The following is a 23,830-nucleotide window of genomic DNA, read 5'->3' as shown; positions in this document are numbered from 1 at the left end:
ATTGATATGTTAAATATTTATATTAATCTTATTAAACTTAGTATAACTTTTATAAGTTATTACTTATGATTAATTATATACTTATAATTATTTTTTGACATCTATCTACTTATAATTATGATGAATTATTTATTAATAACTATTTACTTGTAATTATGATTAATTATAAGTAAATAATTAATTATAATATAATTTATAATAAATTATAAATAATAGAAATTAATTAATATATTATATCTATTAATTAGCTGTCTAATAAAAGACTATCTTATATGGGAAAAAAAACGTAACTTCCCCTAAGCCCTAACCTCATACTTGTTTGCTTCTTGCTATCGATAAATCACAACTCCAACAAGGTCCATGATTTGGAGAAATTATCCCTTCGGCATCCTTATCTCACTCCATCAATGTCCTTCAATTCTCCTACTCTTTTGTAGTATCTCCATTCTCTTCCCCTCCCTATCACTGACATAATTTTTTTTTGACCACATACTATCATGAGATTTAAGAGGGATGTTTATCAATATTAGGATGATCTAAAGCTGAAGATGCAGACAAATCTTTCTCATGAATGAATTTTATCCCTCGAGGAAAGTTGACTTTATTAGGGCAGCACAATTTATTATTGTAAAAAATTCTAGAAGCACTTTTTCTTGCAGAACAGTATGAGCTGGACTTTAGAAATGCTAATTGAGCTAAACTATTCATGACCTGGAATATGTGGACCTTGATCCCTTTTAGTACGAGATATAGAAGATACATAGGTAGGTTACTAGTAGTCTGAAATACGTATATATTTACTTTATATATATATATATATTAGAAAAAACATGAGGCCACTTGTTTTGCCTATGCTAGGTTCTGCTCTAACCAATTAAATGTAGACCAGACATGCTGTATTGACACCCCTAGTCGACTGAATAGAAGTTGCATTACAATATTTAATCAATGAGTAAAACAAAGATTGTGGCAAAGAATCTATATGCTTATTCACAAGAGCTATAACGGAAAAATATTTCAACCCTACTCACTATCACTATAAAACTTTGTGTGTGCGGCACTCACGAAGGTGGACAGGGACAAAGGAAGGGAACTTGAGGAATTCTTCAAAATGCTCAGACTCTTCCCTAGAGTTGTTACACAGAAGTCTATGTATTGTCACAAGTCTTCTTCTGTATGTGTGTCCTCAATGCCTTTGTATTTGACCTACTAAATTCATGTGATGATTCCAAGGGCAAGAAGAAAGAAGCATCATATTTGAAGTAATCCAGAATGCAGTGATCTCCCTGAAAGCAGTGGAGGGTCCTTGCAAATGAGTACAGAAGTTGGAGCTTCTTGATATTTTTTGATGCTGTTTAAGCTCACATATAAAAAGTCAGAGTTGAAACATAGACATGAAAATTCACTTCCCAAGCTAATCTTCATGGATATCAAGCTCAATGTAAAGAAGATTTGCACATGTTGACTCTTGAGAAACTAATAACTTCCTTTGCTACGGTAGAGGCAAAACACCTTGGCTTAGTACATATGAAGAGTTTGAAACTGGATGAAGGTCATCAACTCTGTTCAATTTGGAAATGTTGGCAGTTTGAGGTGAGTTCCTTTAAGCTAGAGATTGAGATTAAAAAACCAAGTTTCAAGTGGTGTTAATTGATGATTTCAGAGTTGCCCATTGGAATAAATTTCTTTGAAAGGCTACATGCTAGCCTAATTCCCATTGACAATGTTTCATGCATCACAGATAGTGACGTAAATTATAGACTGCATGATTTCATTAGTCAGTAAAATTGCAAGCGTGCCTTTTAGAGACACTTCATCTAAGGGAAACAACAATCAGTAATAGTTATCTTGTAAATCTCATTGTTAGTACTTGTTATTTATCTGAGTTATTGTTATTACCTTTACCCTTTGTAAGAGGGTCTAGTGGTAAAATAAGTCTTGACACTTGCATTTCTTCTAATTTGATGGACATCTAATATGATTCTTTTCAGCATAAGTGTGATCTCATTAATATGAGTTATGGAGAGCCCACTTTGCTCCCTGATTATGGGAGATTTGTTGATCTTGTTAAAGAGGTAGTATGTTTTGTATCTTAATATGCCTTGCACCTTTTAATCCATTTAATGTTTTCTAAACTACACTAATTAAATTCTAAATTGTATCTTTAGGCTGTAGACAAGCATCATCTGATATTTATTAGCAGTGCTGGGAACAGTGGGCCTGCATTAACAACAGTTGGTGCACCAGGTGGCACCACAACAAGCATAATTGGTGTTGGTGCATACGTTTCTCCTGCAATGGCGGCTGGAGCTCATTGCGTTGTTGACCCTCCAGCTGAGGGTTTGGAATATACATGGTAATAGTTGCAGTTGGCTCTAAGAAATGCAACCTTATTAACTCACTTGGGAGTTTGCTTGATATCTGACAGGTCTAGTAGAGGCCCAACAGCTGATGGAGATCTGGGTGTGTGCATAAGTGCTCCGGGGGCAGCTGTGGCACCAGTGCCCACGTGGACTCTGCAGAGGCGTATGCTTATGAATGGAACTTCAATGGCATCACCATCTGCATGCGGAGGTGTTACACTTCTTATCAGTGCAATGAAGGTTTGTAATTTTCTCAATTTGTTTGTTGTTTGTCTCTCTTTTGCAAATTAAGTTTCTCGTGAAGAAAAAAATATTAGCTTTTCCTTTATGAATGTTAGGCTGAAGGAATCATAGTCAGTCCATACAATGTACGGAGAGCACTGGAGAACACTACTATTTCTATAGGTGATGGGGCTGAAGAGAAGCTAACGACCGGCCAGGGGCTTTTGCAAATTGACAGGTTACTTCAGTTTTTTCTTTCTTTTGATTCTTTATGATGAGCCTACCATTGATATTTCAAATTGGTAGTTTTAATTTGTAATACCTTTGAATCTTATGGTTTTTTTGTTTCACATGTCAGAGCTTATGAATATGTCCAGCAGTCTAAGGATCTTCCATCTATTTCCTATCATATTACAGTCAATGAAGCTGGAAAATCAAGTGAGTTATTCCTTTTTTTTTGGATTGCAATCCTTATAAATTGATGACTTGATGTACATATGCAAAGGTATTATTAATTTTTTAGATTTTAAAATGTTCTAGGCTATTTTGAGTCAATGCCAGAAGGCACAATACATATTTGTTTTTGAGGATTGTGAATGCTGACCTAAATATATTGATTTTGTGAATGTTGCTTTTGAGGACCAAATAGAACATGCATAGCTCAATGTAGGTTGTTATAAATTACTCCATTTGTTTTCCTTTTAACTGCTGGTGGTTATTTTTGTTCTGTTCAAAGTAATCAATGGAAGATGGAAAAATATTGCTACTGAACTTTCCAACTTCAATATTTACTCGACAATGAAATATTGAAGAAAAACTGGTTTTAATTATTCTAAAATTTATGGATGGCAGCTCCAACTTTTCGAGGAATCTATTTGAGAGGAGCTAATGCTTGTGACCAAGCTAGTGAGGTAAGCTGTTATATTATCTCAAAGAATAACTCACTTTTTATGTCATATATCTAATATTTAACATTTGGTCAATGATGGTACCATCACTCATGAACATTTGTTGATTTATCACTATAATGGATCGATCCTCGGCCAGAATGATACAGTGCCAATGCCATGCTAGCTGTGTTGATAGGGAACCATGAAGGAAAAGGAAGGAGCTGCGATACTAATTCAAGATTGGATCCAGTAGATGAACACTAAGATGAAGAAATGCATAGGAGGAGGTGGGGTTGGTTTACCTTGAAAAACACACCAAAATGGAAACAATCCTCATGTTTGCTTCATGAGTCATCCTATTGCAGAAACTTAACCCGCGCATCCCACTGTGACTTGCATTAGGCAAGTAGAAGTGTCTGGTCATCGATGAGGCTGGAAGCTCTATACTCGGCAAGTCATCTCATCATAGAAGCTCTTCGTGGAAGCCTTATTGCAAAACTCTAGTTTTCACTTCTAGTTGCCCTTGTGGAAGGCTGGAAGTGCCCCTCCCACTGTGTCACAACTTGTGGAAGGCCGGAAATCTCGCCCTTGCTTTATCTTGAGTCTTGAAGGAGTTTCAAGTGTCGGTTTGTGGGCGAAATGATGTTACGGTTCAATAGGCACAGCACATGATTTAAAAGCCTAAATAGACAAATATGCTAGTTCTTGTTTGATCACTGTGGTGGCACAATAACGTGTGACTAAATGCTATGAAAAACCTGGATTGTGGGCGACTTTGTAGTTTCTCACTGTTGGCTACGTGGTAGGCTTGGCCTTTAGCAGTTAATAAACAGATGGTTCAGGCATGTTCGAATACAGTCATCATACCTATAAGTAGGGACATGAATTTCATATTAAATGAATCTTCATGGAACATGAAAAGACGAAAATGTAAATGGGCTTAGATAAAGAATTAAGTTTGTCTCTGATAAATGTGAAAATGATGATGTTTTCCATCTGTGACAAATATACACTGTCTGATACTAATGTTGACATATATTGTTGGCTGACAAGAGGAAATCACTTTAGGATATTTTTGTAATTTAACTTGTCATGACATAAATTATAGTTGAGCTAATTATTTGAGACCTCATTGAAAAACATATACAACAACAACAACCAAGTTTTTTCCACTAGGTGGGGTCGGCTGTATGAATCCTTTTACGCCATTGAGCTCTATCTCCTATTATATCATCATCTATATTTAAATAAATTTTATCTTGTTTTATTGTTGCTAACCAAATCTTTTTTTTGGTCTTCCTCTTCTTCGTTTGATATGTATGTTTATCATAGTTTCACATCGCCTAACTAGAGCATTTATTGGTCGTCTAAGTACATGTCCGTACCATCTTAAACGTGTCTCTCGGAGTTTTTCCTCAATAGATGCAACTCCGACTTTCTCTCTAATGTTCTCATTTCTTATTTTGTCCATCCTCGTATGTCCACACATCCACCTTAACATCCTCATCTCTGCAACTCTCATCTTCTGCTCATGTGCTCGAGTCATAGCCCAACATTCAGCTTCGTATAACATAGTAGGTCTAACTACGGTTTTATAGAATTTACTTTTAAGTTTAAGAGGTACTTTACGGTCATATAAAATACTCAATGCTCTCCTCCATTGCATCCATCCTGCTTGTATTCTATGTAAGACATCTATCTCAATCCCTCCATCATTTTGCAAAAATGATCCTAAATATTTAAATCTCTCGGTTCCGGGCATTTTTGCTCCCGATATTTTTCAATTAATTGTCTAAGAATATGTATAACTTCTATTGTCGACCTTTCAGGCATGAACCTTAATCTTTTTCTATTACTTTTCCCAAAGTTTCATAGTACGACTCATTAGTTTAATACCCCTATAGTTTGCACAATTTTGTACGTCTCCCTTGTTCTTATATAAGGGAACTAGAGTACTTATCTTCCATTGATCAGACATTTTTTTCGTTTTCAATATCATGTTAAATAATTTTGTAAGCCATTCAATACCTTGTTTCCCATACCTCTATCGGAATATCATCTGGTCCAACGACTTTTCTATTGTGCATCTCATTTAAAGTTTGTTTTACTTCTGAAGTTTGAATTCTACGATAAAAATTAAAATTTCTATGCTCATTTGACCTACTTAAATTACCTAAGTTAAGTTGGTCACCTAAACCTTCATTAAAAAGTTGATGAAAATACCTCTTCCACCGCTCTTTTATTTCTTCATCGTTTACTAATACCTTATTACATTTATCTTTAATACATTTTATTTGGCTAAGATCTCTTGTTTTCCTTTCTCTCACTTTAGCTATTCTATAAATGTCTCTTTCCCCTTCTTTTGTATCCAATTTTTCATATAATCGTTCAAAAGTTTCATTTTTTGCTTCACTCACTACTTTCTTAGCTTCTTTCTTGGCTATTGTATATTTTTTTAAGTTTTCCTCGTTCTTACAAATATATAATTCCTTATAAGCTATTCATTTTTCCTTCACTTTCTCTTGTACTTTCTTATTCCACCACCAAGATTCTTTACTTAGTGGTGCATGTCCCTTTGACTCACCGAATACACTCTTAGCTACTATTTTCAACTTTGATACCATCTTATCCCATGCTGTATTAGAGTCATTGCATATTTCACCTAATGCTTGTACTTCTACCTTCTCCTTAAATATATTTTGCTTCTCATCTTTTAACTTCCACCACTTAATTCTAGGAATTGTATATATTTTCTTTCTATTGATACTATGTTTGAGGTATATATCCAACACTATTACTCTATGTTGGGTAGTTAAGCTTTCTCCAGGGATGACTTTGCAATCTTTACAAATCTTTCTATTCTTCTTCCTAACTATAAGAAGGTCAATTTGTGATTTATTATTCTCACTTTTGAATGTGATTAAGTGTTCTTCTATTTTCTTAAAAAACGTATTAGCTAATATAAGGTCATATGCTATCGCAAAATCTAATATAACTTTCCCTTCCTCATTCCTCGTTCCAAACCCATAACTCCCATGTACTCTCTCATATTCCTAGAGTGACATGCCCATTTAGATCACCTCCTATTAAAATCATTTCATTTGGTGGAATATTTTGTAATATTTCATCTAAGTCCTCCCAAAACCTTGATTTGGTAGCTTCATCTAATCCTACTTGTGGTGCATATACGCTAATTATTTTCATAGTTTCTTTCACCACTATTATTTTAAGGGTTATAATTCTATCTCCTTTTCTAACTACTTCTACAACTTCATCCTTTAACAAACTATTGACAATAATACCTACTCCATTTCTTGCTTTACTCTTTCCAGTGTACCATAACTTAAAACCCGAGTTCTCTATCATCTTTGCCTTCTCGCCTGTCCATTTTGTCTCTTGTACACATAAAATACTAATTTTTCTCCTAATCATCATATCTACTATCTCGATTGATTTACCAGTGAGAGTTCTTATGTTCTATGTTACAAATCTTAGATTATTTGTTTTCCTATCATATTTGTTCTTATCAAACCTATGGTGTGAGAACTCTTGCCTATTTAACACTACACCAAGTTCTCATGGAGATGTAGCGGTCCTTGCTGAGACGTTACAGTCGGACCCTGTAACGCGAACTCTTGCATATTTAGCACTACACCTGAGTTCTGGAGATGTAGCGATCCTTGCCGAGACGTTACAATCGGACCCTGCAATGCGTTCCTTTCGGGGAACAATCTAGCATTAGCACAATAGTTTAATGGATTCATTTATTGAATATTTGCCTCATTGAAAAACATAAAAGACACAAAATTGTATATAAAATTGTATATTAGCTTGTTAAATATTTTTGCCTAGGATGAACTCCTTGGTATGAAACTATGGATAGATAACATGAAGGATGCCAAACTTTCTTTTATATAAAAAAAAGGGTAGTCCGGTGCACGAAGCTCCCCTATGCAGGTCCCGGGGAAGGATCCATTATACGTAGCCTTACTCTGCTTTTTGCAAGAGGCTGTTTCTAGGATTCGAACTTGTGATCTTTTGGTCACAAAGCAATAACTTTAATGTTGCGCCAAGGCTCCCTTTTCCCAAACTTTCTTTTATCTAAATGAAATTTTTGGATGAGTTATTTTTTGAAGGTTAGGAAATTATATTCAACTTCCTAGTTAATTAGACAGTGACGGAGGCACATGAATCAATTTAAACTAAACCTAACTATCTTTTCCTGCAGTTCTAGATTTTGCAATTCATGAGCCTCTTTGATGTGGATACCCATCATGAAGTGTAGTTTAATTAACACATTCCACTTCAACATTCACATTCTAGTTACTTGAACAAAATGGTGTGCTATTGAATTTGCATGAATATATCTATTAAAAATATGAAGGTCACAATATTTAGAAGTTGTACGAACTCAGTTGTCACACCAGGCCAAAATAAAGAAAAGCATTTTGAAAATACTTATCTGTGTGGTGTTCAAATATTGTGTCAAGACAGAGTGACAGATATGAATGGGATCAAATTGGTTAATTATGTCAAAGGTGTCGAGATTCACATCCAGCCCTGATCTATTCATGTTCAATAGGTCAGTAAAACAGATGGCTACTCGTTTTGCTACAAAAATTACCTAGAAGTATCAGTTGTTATCTTGACAGTTATGTATTTCACATAGAGAATCAGTGTTACAACCATGATTAGTTTCTGTTTTCATTAGTTTATGAGAAATTGGAACCAAAGTTACTCTTCTGTTGATTATTATTTGTGTTATTTAATTTGAAGTTTTGTTGTAATCATTTCCCCTTGTTTTAGAAGCTAAAGTTAATATTTCTATTTGCCTAGTGGTCTGTTCAAGTTGAACCCAAGTTTCACGAGGATGCAAGTAATTTGGAGGATTTGGTCCCTTTTGAGGAATGTGTACAGTTATATTCAAGTGATGGAGAAGTCATCCGTGCTCCTGAATATCTGATGTTGACACACAATGGGCGTAACTTCAAGTTTGTTTCGGAACCTTGTTGTTTTTCTAATACATTATACTACCACCCACATTCATTTGCATCTATAGATTTTTAATAAATATTAGTACTATTGTATTGTGTAATCTACGCATCCATCAATACACCTACATGTGCATATCTAGTGCTTCATCCTGTCATATGTGCTCACATCTGCATATACTTTCACATATTTTAGTTTCTAACTGGGTTTGGGTACCAAGCTAGTTGATCACTTTAATCCAACTTATGGCATGTTTCACTGATCTAGTTTATGTTTAATCCATGCAAACATAAACATTTACAATTAATGCTTAGGACATAAACAAGTCACACTTTGTTCATGCTAGAATCTTCCTGGAGCTAATGAGTTATTTCTTATCTCTTAACTAAGGCAATCTAGATTCACTATATGCCTAATAAAAACTAGTACAATTTTCACAACATAGTTCAAACGGAGGAAGGAGAATGATCATTATGAGGAGTTTATTGATTATTTTCCATTTTGAATATGATTATTATACATACCTGCACTTCATTTATTTTGGATCTCCCTCCCTCACGTACATCTCTTTTACTATCAACTCAGAGTGAAGCAGTGGTAATATATTTTTTCTCTTTGAACTCTCTTCCTCCTCTCTCTTTTTATCTAGGCCAAAAAGGCATACGCTGGGAGTAAATGTAGCATCTAAATATTGAAAAGCTTTTGATATTCAATCATGCATCTTGTAGCTGCTTTTGAAAGCTATATGCCGAATGCCGAAGTAGACATGATGACGAAAGGATCTATGTTCAGAAGAAACAGAATACATAAAATCCATCTTATGCATCTGTACTATGGAGCTGAGAGAGAGAAGATGGGACTAGGCAATGATTCCTACTAATAGGAATTTTCAAGCTTTGTTCTCGTACACATTCACAACATCATTCGATTTGTTCATTAACATTTGAGGGTTTTCCTAGTCCTTGAAAGCAAGGTTTGGAACCTCATTCGAAGATGGGGTTGGTCTTAAGTTGGGACAAGAAAAATGTTGTGCCATACCAAGGTGTGTTGACCCATCGTGCCAAATTCATCAAGAAGAAGGAAGAGGATAGGGGAGAAGAGGAGGAAATTGATGCCCAGAATCATTTTGTCATTTGTGGCTATGTAGTTTCGTCGTTTGCGTTTTCATCTTTACATTGTTTGCGGCTACAGAACAAGTGTCAGGGCAAGGATGTTGTTAGTTGGAGAGAGGATGAACTCGTGATGGAAAAATGAAGGAGATGAGCTTGTGGCTTGCTTGCTGATGGACTCATGGAAGATGATGGGCTTGTGTCTCATTTGGACAAACTTGCGGACAAAGGATGAGCTTGTGGATGAACTCGGGACGTAGGATGAGCTCACGACTGAAGGATGACCTCACAATAATGGATCGGCTCGCTTGTGGATTTCACAACTTCTGGCATGCCAGTTGGGGGGCGAAACAACAAATTTTACCCGTGCCAATCAACTCTAAACCAAATTTGAATCACTGCTTGAACAAGCATTATTTATCTAGCTTGTCTTGACTTGTTTGTGGCCTTAGGCAGAATTGGTCTTTGTTATACAAATGAAAGATACAAACACAAAGCAGTCATCCAAAGTGGTTCCGTGAGTGGCCTGGTCAATCCTTAGAGCTTTCTCTATGCCCCAAAGTATAGCTCAAAAGCCTCTGTCTACATTTGTGCTTTATGTTCTGGTATTCACATCAAACATATGCATGAAATTAGAAAGCTTTCTCAGCAATCTCAAGAATTGACATGATGACATGAAAAATATTCAGAATATCTAGCAAACACACCACAAACCAAATTTTTGAAAAAATCTTATGTGGTTAATGCTTAAAGGGGGAAAAAATCAGGAGGCTGAAAATATGAAAACAATGTATCTAAACAATACAATGGAGGAATACCGTGATATGTCAAAGTAGGGTAGAAAAGTTTATATTTTTCATTGATCCTCTAGGAGAGAATTCAAGCACGGGTCACTGTAATCACCATTGTGTGCTTGGTTCACACCAGCCTTCTCACATGTTTTAATGGTTGCTTTGGGATTACTGAATTCTCAAGGATGTCCTGACAACTTGTGGTTGACAAAGTCTATTAGGTGTGTAGAGCAAGAACATGGCAAAGATAGAAGTGCTAGGGCAACTATTGCTTCTGCAGGAATGGTCTTCACAGTGGCCATAAGCACTCAACATTTGGGTATTGCTCGTTTCATGCGTTTGTGGGATTGATGACCAATGAAGGTGCTGTGGGAGACGACCAAGGTACCTGATAATTAACATGCTACATTCAGTCAATGCAGACATAGACGCCATGCCATACTTTAATGGCTACATGACAGAAATTAATAGAAAGATTTGTTATAAGCTTTGATATTTTAAAATTAAAAGAATGTAATAAATCTAATAACACATAATAAGTTTGTAATTTTATCGATGAACTCTAGAAAAATGTTATAAGTGATTAAAATGTTACCACCGATATAGTTTACATAGAGTTTAATTTAGGATAAAGTTGATGTGGCTGATCTCAAACAGTTGGATTAGCACTGATTGATGGAGATAATGGTTTATTTTTGAAGGTTTTCTTATTTGTCAGTAGAAACACTTGTGAAAAGTCACCTTTTTTGATTTAACATTAATATTGTTAGTTTGTTATTGTTGAAGGGGAGCTTTGACGCAACGATAAAGTTGTTACTGTGTGATCTTGTGGTCACGGTGCGGAAACAACCTCTTGCAATGCAAGGTAAGATTGTGTACAATAGACCCAATGGGGTCTGACCCTTCCTCGGGGCCTCACATTGACAGGAGTTTCGTGCACCGAGCTATCCCTTTCTATTGTTAGTTTGTTATTGTTAATCCTATTCTTTGGTTCAAGTGTAGTTTTGCATTGAGCTTGATTGAGGATAAGATGATAATGGATTATTTTAGAAGTTTTTCCTAGTTGACCATGGAAACACTTGTGAAAAGCCACCTCTTTTGATTTCACATTGTTATTGTTACCGTGTTATTGGTTAAATCTTATTCTTAGGTTCTAGTATCATAGTTTATTAAACATACTCATGGATCAAAATTTCGTTCCGTGCCGCCCGGCACGGATGAAATTTACCGTTCCGCTTGACGCACGAAACCGGCACCGTGAGCCACTTTGTTTCGTGCGTTGCTGCGTTCATCACAGCGGCGACAGTGAGGACATGGGCATTGTCTGTTGGCCAAGCGAAATTGGCACATCATGCGGGCGCGTCTTGAGCAGTAGGAAGGCGTCGTTGGATGCTTCCGATGCCGACGGAGGCATCGCCGGACACCTCCGGCGTTGTCGGAAGCGTCCGCGGTGCTTTCAGCGTCGCGGGCGATGGCGTCCGTGGGGCGTTGCGATGCGATGGCGGAGCCGAAAGCATCGCGGGACGCTTTCGGCGTTGCCGGAGGCGTCGTCGCGGGCGTGCGGGGGTGCGTGGGCAGGGGGAGCGAGGTTGCTTCGCAAAACTAATATTACACTTTAATAAATCAAACAATTCCCATTCCCAAGTGTGATATTTTAAGGAGACTTTTATAAACCCTAATTAAATTATCCTAATAAGATATAAAAAATATATTTAAAATTTTTAAAAATTAATAAATTTTATTAAATAATATTCTGAAATTATTTTTTATGTTTTAAATTTTATTTAAAAAAATTCTAAAAAAATTTATAAAAATTCTAATAAATAAAATTTATATTCTGATTAAATATATATTATTTAAATTATTAATTAATTTAATAAATAGTTAATTTATATAATTATTATATATAAAATAGTATTTTATATTAATTTATATAATTATGTATTTAATCTAGACATTGGAGAACTATAAAGGTTATGTATCAATTTTAATTCGAGCCATTGATAGATTAATTTTCTTTAAAGAAAATTATATTTAATTATTTTTTTTAACAATATTAAATTGTTTAATAATGAGGAACTTATATAAAATTAATATACAATTTATTTTTAAATTATACATCATAAATATATTTATCTAATAATCATAATATATAAATAAAAAAAATACCGAAACCGTATCGTTCCGTTCTAGGACTGAAACCTTGGTATGGGTCGAGATTTTAAACCTTGAGCTTACTGAAAAGACTAAGTATTATTTGAGGTAGAAGTTTCTTCTTATCTTTAATGTTTTATTGATTATACACATTGCTGCATTGCCACTATATCATGCTGCTTCTAACACTCGATTGCTAATAGTTCTATGAGGTGAATTGTACACCTAGTTTAAGTTCTAGTTAGTCTATGTTTGAGAAGTGGAATATGATATGAATGATCTCTGTTTTTGTATTTGTGCAGCATAGTTGTGGATCCCGTTGGTCTTGGCGATGGTCTACACTATCATGAAGTTTATGGCATAGATTGTAGAGCTCCTTGGCGTGGTCCTCTCTTCCGGGTTCCCATTACTATAATAAAACCTCTTGCTTCAATCGGCAGGCCTCCTATTGTTACCTTTTCAAATGTCTCCTTTTGTCCAGGTACCTTAAGAATGACCAATTTACAATTCCATTTGGAAGTAAAAAAAAACTGATAGATGTATATTCATCTAGTATTATGTGTTGCATCTCTTAATTTCTAATTGAGTATAGTTTCATGATTTCAAATGTCAACTATCATCCATTGGGATGGTTGAAATATATTGTTGCAGTTATAGATCGATGTCAATATTTTGTCGGCATGAATATAGTTTCATGGTTTCAAGTGTTAATTGATATCCATTGATACAGTTTAAAGCACAAATAGATATTATTATGCCAACCAAATTTGGGTTTATCTCAGCGGATATCGTTCAAAGCCCAATGAGACAAGATTCTTTTCATATATATAGATATTTTTTCAAAATTTTGTTTGTTGGTTATGGGGAGAAGATAGAACGCTAAAATGAGGTAGCAGGAGAAGATGGACCAATAGATGGCATCAATTGAGGCAGGCTCATCTTGTGAAATTCATTTTTCAGTCAGAGCGAGTGGAGATATAACTCTTGAAAGATAAAAATAAAGAGAAGATTCATTAGTTGGAGCAGTAGTAGTAGTGAAGAGGAATGATTCTAAAGTCAAACAAAAGTGACATTCATATCATGAACTTATTCCTTATCTAACCTTTATTGTGCTAATCTGCTTTCAACTCTTATTAATTAACTGAGAGATATGTGTGAATATGTGGAGAAATTACTTTCAACACTAGTTGTCCTAAAAGCATTATTCAATATAAATATTAAAAAATAATGGGATGAATCATGGTAGAATTCTATAAGAACCAATGGTCCATACATGGGATTCATTTTGGTATTAGGAAAATATATTTATTAGCTGAGGCATTTATTATATTTTTGTAGGTATATTAATAATGGCAGATCTTAGACTTCATTGGTCACTCTCACTGCAATGCTGAATAATTTCTTAACATCCATTTTTCCTATGAATTTTGACCTCTTTCCGGAAATATGTTTGCCTTCATCAAGTGTTGAATAAACACACATCTTCTCAATATTGAACCACTATGCTTGTATATAATTTCTTCATCTCTTAATGATTTCCATGTCTCTTTCGAACCTTGCTTACAATTGTGCCATAGCCTTAGTAATAGAACACAAAGTGTTCACGTAAATTTTCATAACATATTTACATTTATACCATTATATTTTCTGAGTTGGGCAAATCGTCAGATCCATCACATCAATATTTTACAAATTGAATGCTTTATTTATGTGGTCATCCCTTAGTTTTTATATAATTTCATCTAATGGTGCTGTTGGTATTTATTGAGGAACTTCATGAGACTTTATAATTTCATCTCTTACAGTGCTGCTGGTGTTTCTTGAAGAACTGCATGACTATTGTTTGCCTTAATCATTTGTATTGAAAACCATAATGTTATCAACTGTAATTTCTCATGATACAATTGTATTTTGATATGTTGTGAGAACTCATTACTAGCAAACTTCATATTGTTATATATAACCTTGTAATTGTTTGATTAATTAATACCATAATAGTTCCACATCATGTATATGTACTGCAAGACAATATGAGGTGCACTGCATAGCACTAGGTCTGCTACCTCAGGGTCGACCACCCTCTTTAGATTCTAATCAACCATTAGTGACTACCACATCAAGCATCCACCATTCTCAGGCCCTACTACCTCTACAGTTGGTTATTTATAGGATCAACGAACTTTATAGACTATACCACCTTAGATGTGCTCTTCAGGATTTACCATTCACAGCATTGTACCTCAAGGTTTGCTGCCTTCTGGATCTGCTCATGCTTTCCGGATCAAACTCAGTATTTTATTATGTTGATTGGTTCATTAAAATTTCAAATGTTTTTTTACTCTCTTCCATATGTCAGACTTCTCTCTTTTCAAGATGCATTTATCATCTTGCTTGCTAAAAAAATATTGCATGCCAAATAACTCTTCTGTTGTTTAAGTATTGACCATTTATCATTTCTCTCTTTCCAATGTTTTGAATTTATGCCTTTTCGTTTAACCTCATTATCCTATTTCTTATTAAAAAAGGAGAAAGTTTTTGGAATGTCCTACAATATTCTTTCAGCAAGATGTCTCTCCATGGGAACCTCCATGACCGCTTGACATGATTTTTATATTGACGACTTGATAATCTTTTCGACAATTGCTAAGTTGGATGGTAATGAGAATTAATACACAATGCTTAATGCCAAGGGTTAGAAGTGTTGTTCGATGCTGATGTTTTGGCCGTCAGTCAAATGAGATGTGCTAGTGTTTTGTCAAGCCCGGTGTCAATCCTTATGTCAATTGTAATAGCTAAAGAAGAAGCAGCCTTGTGATAGCTAAAGAAGAAGACTTGGTTTAGGTCTTGCTTCGCATTGCCAAACAATTGTGCCTATTGTGAAAGCTCATTGTTGCATCTTGCATGGTTTGAAATCTCCTATCATGCTGAGCAAAATAGTCGAAACGTATCGCTTTGATAAATTATCGAAATTGAATACTTCTCAGCACCAAGACAATGTCTCCTATGTTATGTTAATTATGTCAAAAAGAATATTTTCATGTCAGCACTCGATACCCTTTGGCATGTTAAAACTGAGACTATATATATATATATATATAGATTTTCTCTATACAAGATAATGTTAATATAATATCAAAACCATAGTATTTAAGATAGAAGGCAAACATTGAACTTAACTATTTTCCACTGGCACTATACATTAGAACGTCAACACGATATTGAAATAACATCATTTTAGTCAAATATCAAAATCCTAACACGGCTTGGGATTTCAAATTTGGCATCTTGTCTTGTGTGAAACCTTGCATTCACCCATCATGAAAGCTCTCCCTTTTGTCTCGTCTTGTGTGAAGCCTTACATCACCTCAAAGTTCTCAAAACTGATAACACAAAGGACTATTTCAACTCCATTCTTTGTCCTTGTCAAAACATGGAATTGTTCGTATAAGTTCTTGTGTAGCTACACAACAAAACGGAGTGGCTGAACAGAAAAATAGACACTTGCTTGAAGTTGCCCGTGCCAATATGCTCACTAATAATGTTCCTAAACATTTTTGGAGGGAGGCTATACTTACAGCCACATATCTCATCAACCAGATGCCAAGTTGTGTTTTAAAATTCCAAACACCTTGTCATGTTCTCACCACAACACATCCTCAAATTCTTGTTTTCACCTCTGCGGATCTTTGGGTGCATCACTTTCGTCCATATTCATCATTAGTCATCATACCAAACTCGATCCAAAATCACTCAAGTGTATCTTTTTAGGGTACTCTTCTCATGAAAAAGGTTATAAATGTTATTCTCCTATTACTAGGAAAGTATGCAATTCCATGGATGTTACTTTCTTTGAGAGTCAATCCTACTTTCCCAAATCCGACATTCAGGGGGAGCATAGTTCCAAAGAATATCAGATTTGGGATCTACTTTAGGATACTCAAATTGTTTTTTGTTCCATTCGATCGACCTTTAAATTCAAGTACTACACCTGATTCCAGTGCTACTCCTTTAGATTCCAGTACTACTCCTATCCTTGCACCTCTTCAAACCATCTCTGTCACTACAGAAGCCCAAAATCCATTGCAACTTGATACCAATAACATTGAGCTTTGTGTCTATAGAAGGAGAACAACAACCAAGCAAACTGGAGAACTTTTGCAAACTCAGCACTTAAACACAAGAACCAAATCCCACTATATCTGACACTCACGATGGTATGTATTCCTCTCCTCATTATACTCATGCTCCTATAATTGATGATTCAGATTTGCTCATTGCTCATAGAAAGGGATTCGTGGATGTACTGAACATCCAATTCTAAGATATGTTCCATATGGAAAGTTGTCTCCATCTTACAAGGCATTTGTCACAAATCTGGACAATGTTAATGTGCCCCTATCTATTCAGGAGTCTCTCATAAGACCAGAATGGAAGGAAGCTGTAAAAGAAGAGGTTCGGGCCTTAGAAAACAACACCTGGGTCTTGACAACATTACCACTTGGAAAAAATCCGGTTGGGTGTAAGGGGATTTTTACCGTCAAGTATAAAGTTGATGGAAGTATAGATAGGTTCAAGGCAATACTTGTGGCGAAGGGGTTCACTCAATCCTACGGAATTGACTATCAAGAGACCTTCACATCAATGGCCAAACTAAACACAGTTCAAGTGTTATTGTCCTTAGCAGTAATTGAGATTGACCATTATATCAACTTGATGTCAAGAACACATTCTTGAATGGAGATCTTGAAGAGGAAGTCTATATGATCATGCCTCCTGGACTAGAAAATAGGTCAAACTGAAACTTGGTGTGCAAATTAAAGAAGTCATTGTACGGCTTAAAGCAGTCTTCTCGCACATGGTTTAAGAGATTTGCTAAGACTTTGACAGCCAATAGGTATTCACAGTGTCAGTCATATCACACTTTGTTTGTTAAAGGTGAATTAGGAGGGAAAATGACAATTCTTATAGTTTATGTGGATGATATCATCCTTACCGGAGATGATTCAGCGTAAATTCTTAGGCTGAAAAAATTGCTGGCAACCGAATTCGAAATCAAAGACCTCGGGACATAGAGATACTTTCTCGGAATGGAGGTGGTTCGATCAAAGGAGGGTATTGTTATATCACAAAGGAAATATATACTGGACTTGTTGAATGAAATTGGTTTTCTTAGCTTCAAACTTGGTGATACACCTATGGATTCTACAAAGAAATTGAATCGAAGTGAAGAAGGCACGCCAGTTGACAAGGGTAGGTATCAAAGGCGGATTGGAAAGCTCATTTACCAATCACACACTCGACCTGACATTGCTTATTCAGTGAGGGTAGTCAGCCAACATATGAATAATCCAACTGAGGATCATTTAGATGCAGTGACCAGAATTTTGAGATACTTGAAGATGACTCATGGTCATGGATTACTCTTTAGAAAGAGTGGAAGCCGTGTAGTTGAGATTTACATAGATGCAAGTTGGGCAGGAGAACAGACTGATAAGGTCAACTATTGGTTACTCTATGTTTGGGGGAATCCTGCCACTTGGAGAAGCAAGAAACAGGCTGTGGTTTCTCGCAGCAGTGTTGAATCAGAATATTTAGCTCTTGCTCTTGGTATATGTGAAGGAATGTGGTTACAAAGATTGCTAAGGGAACTTAATATTGAAGTTCAAGCCTTGGTGAAGATGTTTACTGAGCAGCCATCAATATAGCTAAAAATCTAGTGCATCATGATAGAACGAAACATATCAAGATTGATTGTCATTTTTTCTCTGAAAAGGTCAACATAGGAATCATTCAGCTTAGCTACATTCCTACAAGACAGCAATCTGATGTCCTCACCAAGGCACTTCCAAGAGTCAATTTCGATGAGTTGAATTCCAAACTTGGTTTATATAATATATACAACTCAGCTTGAGGACTCAACTTGAGGGTGACTGTAGAAATAGGAGATTTAGTTTCTGTATTTAGAAAAGATTAAGATTTATTTTTTTTGATAGTATTGAATTTAGGATATTACAATCAACTAATTGATTGTCTTCCTAAATTATAGATATTCAGTTTCCTAGTTTAGTAGATGCATACTCTATATCTATTAGGATGTAAATTTTTTCCTATAAGGATGAGAAAAAAGGAAGATCATCAATTTCTTCAGTTTGCTCAAATTTTACCACTAGTACCCTACAAGGTTTGCTGCCAAAATAAACTGTGGTAGCCGCACATGCAAATATAGGAAGTAGGTTTAATTTTTTGGCTTGCTGCCCATGCAGACAATCCACTGAAAGGCACAGGGAACAATTCAATATTAGAGGAGGTGAAAGACAACTTTAGTTCTGCTGAGATTACCTAACTGGAGTACTTCTGGATGTTCTTCAAATGCAAGACAATTTGGTGGTGAGGTGTCAGATCGTGTAGCATGTATTTTTTTCGTGATTTGAATTTTTAATTTTATGCACTTTTTAATTAATATAGACATGTAAACATGTATTATAAGGCCATAAATGATGTTTAATGGGCTTTTAGGAGAATATGAGTGACATGCTATTGAGGACGCCTTATTGAACAAGTTCGGTGGATGGCGTATATCACTGGATTTACACCTTGGGACTTCTGATATGACATACACTTCTGACCTATTTTCTAGCACTAGTTCGTTGTTACCATATTTTCTCTCAACAGATTTTTCTTTACAACTCTTACAACTCGTTCACCAGTTTTCATTCTCTTTATTGCTAGTGTAAGTTAAGTTTATATTAGTTTTGAGCTCATGAGCAGTTTTTAAATGAGTGTCAATTCTTCTGGTTCATTTGTCTCTGTTGTACTCTTAAAATGATAGGTCATATTGAAAGAAAGTTCATTGAGGTGCCTTTTGGAGCTACATGGGTTCAGGCAACAATGCGAGCTTCAGGATTTGATACAGCTCGAAGGTTTTTCATTGATACAATTCAGGTACAATGCTTTGCTGACATATTATGATATTGTGAACTTGCACTTTATGTAATATGCTCCTTCACAGATATGTCCTTTGGAGAGGCCTAGGAAATGGGAGTCAGTGGTGATGTTTTCATCTCCTTCAGTTAAATCATTTGCTTTTCCTGTTAAAGGTGGTTTTGCAATGGAGTTGACTGTTGCTCAGTTTTGGTCTAGTGGAATTGGTAGCCATGAAGCTACTCTTGTAGATTTTGAGGTAAACAATGAAGAAACTAGCTATTTCTTTTTTGGCATGCATCTTATCATTAAAATGGTGTGATAGAAAGATCTGAGGTGTCAGATCCACGCTTGCATGCATCAAATGTGTTTACTATGTCAGGTGACATACCTGGAACGAAAGTTTTTAACATGTGTTGGTGCTGCAGATTAAAAAACCGTTTAGTTTATTCATTGTTTTGCTTGTATATTATTAATTTCTTGCCATTCAATTTTGAGTAAACATGTGCTGGAAATGAGATATCTTGGTAATTGTGGGGAAAGTCAATTAATAGCTCTCTCTGTGCTAATGCTAATTTAAAATTAAGATCTATAGAGGTATCTACTCATTTGGTCCTAGCATGCCAAATTTTTCTATATTTTCCAGGGTCAACAAATGAGATATACTTGCATTATGAAATATATACATTTTCCTTTAAGCGAGCCACTTTACCAAGGAAGGATTTGAGATCACAAAGTCTTCAGTCTAGAAGTGTTTATGATGACAATCTTTTAAGTGTGTAATCTAGTGGAGTTATCACTTGTAATTGATAATGATATAGATAATAAAAAGAGCATGGTTTGAAATATTGATCCGTTTCAGAGTTTCAATTTACGACGGGAATGATACGATTATGGTACCATATTATATTATATCGTATCAATTGGTTTTGTTTTTTTTTAATATAAAATATTTTAATTAAAATTTAAAGTTTAATTTAAATATTAAAAAAATAAAAAGTAAAATATTTTTTTAAAAAGGGGGAAAAATGCAGGATTGTGGGGTCTCAGCTAGCCTTTGTGACCCCACAGAGGTTAATGCGGGATTGCAACGCCTGCGCGACCCCGTGGAGATTGCCGCGATCTTGCGGTGGCTCGTTGTATTGGTGTCGGGCTCCACTTGTTTCACTCGGCACGGTACGAAATTTTAAACCACGAAAAAGAGTACATCTTTTTGATTGTTTGTGCCACTTCGTAGTTATATATTAAAGAGAGTTGAGCTAAAAGTTTCAAATTAAGGGAGCGTTTAGTTTAGGGTAATAAGGGTGGGGAATGAGAATAACAATCATTGATTGCCATTGTTGATGTTTGGATTATAGGAATGTAAATACAAATAAGGAAATGAATCCTTATTATTGGGTAATGACTCATTCTCATGTCTCTCCCCTTCAATGAGTCATTACTCTATTTTCAACAATCAAAATATTCCCTTATTCCAAAAATACCCTTGACCCAAAACTAAAATTTCTCCCCTTAATATCAAATATCAAAATATATTTATTTAATTTTTCTTTCATATCACTTTTTCTCCTTGTTCTCTCTCATCATATTTTCTCTCTCCTCATTTTATCACTCATTTTCTCTCTCCTTGATCTCTCTTATCACATTTTCTTTCCTATTTTTTTGTCATTACACTTTCTCTCTCATCACACTTTTTCTCTCATCATATTTCCTCTCTCATCATACACTCCCTTTTTTCTTATCACACTTTCTCTCATCATGTTTTCTCTCTCCTCAATCTCTCCTATCACATTCGCTTTTCTATTTTTTCTCATCACACTTTCTCTCTTATTATACTTTTTCTCTCCTCAATCTCTCCCATCACACTCTCTCTCCTCATTTTTTCTCATTACACTTTCTCTTTCTTCATCCTCTCTCATCATATTTTTTCTCTCATCATATTTTCTTTCATCTTCTATCATCATGCTCTCTCCCATCACATTCTCTTTCCTCATTTTCTCTCATCGCACTTTCTCTCTCTTCATTCTTTCCCATCACACTTTCTCTCTCATCATTCTCTCCCATCATATTTTTTTTTCACATTCAACTTTCTCTCACATCTAATTTTTTCTCTTATTTTCCTTTAAGGGTAAAAAAGGAAATTTTAATTTATTCCGATAGAAAATATTCAACTAACTAAACATTGCTTTTAAGAGTGATATCCATGCTCATATCTATTCCCATTCCACAATACTATGATTTCTATTCCGATTTCTATTCCTAGGAAAGAACCAAAGGCCCCTAAGTTCCTAGAGATCATTTTTATCATATATTGACTTCTTAAGTTGACATATGGGACCAATCTACCATGAGTAACAAATCTGTGTTGTTTCATATAGACCCTAGAGAGAGGAAGAACTAGACTGAAGGAATCTTGACCATTCGATAGAATTTATTAATTCAATTAATGCTGTCGACATGAGTATAGCCCTTAGCTACTAGACGAGTTTTGAGGTGATCAAACAATATTGTCGGTTGAATATTAACTAAGAAGACCCATTTACTATCCAATGACTGACTTCCCTAGATAAAGAGAGACCAACTCTAAAGAGCAATTAGAATTGTAAGATTGATCTCATTGATCATAGTTTTTTTCCATCTTGGATTTAAAAATTATGAAACATTTCTAAGATTTGACCGTAGAGATAAATAAGACACTAAGATAGAGTATTTGGGTGACAATTTCATAGGATATAAAATGGGAAAGTGGATAAGAAGCATAACACATATGAGTACCTTTTGGAAATACAGTGTCAAATTTAGTAGGGGATTAAGGATGATGATTAGTGATTCAAGAATAGGAGAGTTTTAAGATGGAGTGGCTTCTCTTTGTGATTGTGGACTATATACCTGTATGGGAGGTGCCTCTTGTGGTGGGTCAACAACAACAATGAATACATGGAGGTCTATAGATGGTGGTGTAAAGGACAATATAATAGAAACAAGAGCACTCATATAGTGGAGTAGTGGGAATGAAGGGTGTTAACTCGAAAAGGTCATATTCGGAGAGAGATAAAGGCACAATGTGTCTTAGTAGAGTAATAACAATAGTTTGTTAGAGATGGAAGTAACTGGAGAAAATACACTTGGTTCAACATAGAGAGAACTTGTCATGGCTAGGAGACATTTGGTTAATGTCAACAGAGAAAAGTTCAGAATTACCTTTCATTAGAAAATATCAGGTCATTTGAAAATCATCAGTAAAGGTCACAAAACATCTGAAACCAAAAGTAGTGCTAATTTGACTAGGACCCTAACCATTCAAATGAAGCAAAGCAAAGGGTGTGTAAGCTCACTTATAAATACTGCTATGGAAAGGAGGGAAAGGAAACCTACTTTGTTTGCATACTTAATATGATTCTCACTCAATAGCTTGAGGGGTTAATGATTTGGGAACCATCGGCATTAAGTCTATAGACACTGGTAGGGAAAGGAAACCTAAGTGCTGTAATATTCAACCCATCTTCAAGCCAAATAGGTGAAATTTGGTTCTGTTTTTTGTTTTCTGAAAAATTAGTCCTATTCAATTTCTATAGAAATAAATCAAATGGGGAAAATGAAGACTGAATTAGTTTTATTAGTTCATATCTGATTTATTTTGTGAAAAATTCATTAGGGAACAAAGTGATCTTTTTGTTCAAAGTGGTATGATAAATGTTAATAAAAAAAACAGTGAATTGAGCTTCTTATGAGATATAGTTGCAAAAGCTTTGAGAGCTAAAGAGTTTTCTCAACCAAAACGAACTCCAAATTAACTTAACTTTGTTTTTGAAATTAACAAATTGGAGGTTGTTTTTTTAACCTTGCGAGACTAATAAATCATCAGATGGTTTAGTTGGAGGATATGTTTCACTGTTAAGAAGCAACTCACACAAAGCTTAATTTAACTGAAATGTGAGTGCTAAGATGGTTGTGTGAAAATTTTGGAAAAATTAAAATAAAAAACTCACTTTTTTTCGATACCCATCAGGTTAGTTAGAGATGATATAGACATGTTCTAAAGTGAGTAATAGATTCTAGTGTAAGAACAATTGTATGTATTAAAGTGGAAGATGTAGGGGTGGAGAGAGACCAAAGAAGATTCGGTCAATTCGTTAAAAATGATTGAATAAGAATAATATTAGTAATATAGCCATTGAGATCAATGGAGGGAGAAAATTTAATGTAGCCAACTCTAAATAATTAGGAAAAACATGATTTAATTTCTCAATAATGACAGCATATTATTCACATATTTTTCCATGTTGTATATGCGCTATACACGATCCCACCTTGTGTTATCTTGATATGCTTTGTTGGTGAGATACAATTTTTGAAATCTTTGTTTATATATACACTACATATTTTTT

At 35.1% G+C, this 23,830-nt stretch overlaps 1 protein-coding gene across 3 annotated transcripts in view; it reads left to right on the top strand.

Moving 5' to 3' along the window:
• The window catches only part of LOC122007995 (tripeptidyl-peptidase 2-like), a 65,829-nt gene that overhangs the window by 9,318 nt on the left and 32,681 nt on the right, over positions 1 to 23,830 (top strand). For all 3 annotated transcript variants that reach the window (XM_042563550.1, XM_042563549.1, XM_042563551.1), the window contains exons 10-19: positions 1,992 to 2,075; positions 2,169 to 2,356; positions 2,429 to 2,603; positions 2,702 to 2,823; positions 2,944 to 3,023; positions 3,438 to 3,496; positions 8,312 to 8,466; positions 12,824 to 13,002; positions 19,351 to 19,463; positions 19,531 to 19,701. In XM_042563550.1, coding sequence (XP_042419484.1) covers positions 1,992 to 2,075; positions 2,169 to 2,356; positions 2,429 to 2,603; positions 2,702 to 2,823; positions 2,944 to 3,023; positions 3,438 to 3,496; positions 8,312 to 8,466; positions 12,824 to 13,002; positions 19,351 to 19,463; positions 19,531 to 19,701 — 1,326 coding nt within the window. The remainder of the gene's footprint in view (positions 1 to 1,991; positions 2,076 to 2,168; positions 2,357 to 2,428; positions 2,604 to 2,701; positions 2,824 to 2,943; positions 3,024 to 3,437; positions 3,497 to 8,311; positions 8,467 to 12,823; positions 13,003 to 19,350; positions 19,464 to 19,530; positions 19,702 to 23,830) is intronic.

This window comes from Zingiber officinale, chromosome 8A (genome assembly GCF_018446385.1).
Source record: "Zingiber officinale cultivar Zhangliang chromosome 8A, Zo_v1.1, whole genome shotgun sequence".
In the NCBI taxonomy this organism is placed as follows: Eukaryota; Viridiplantae; Streptophyta; class Magnoliopsida; order Zingiberales; family Zingiberaceae; genus Zingiber; species Zingiber officinale.
The sequence above is the reverse complement of the archived record's forward strand: the minus strand, read 5'-3'. Positions and strand labels throughout refer to the sequence as shown.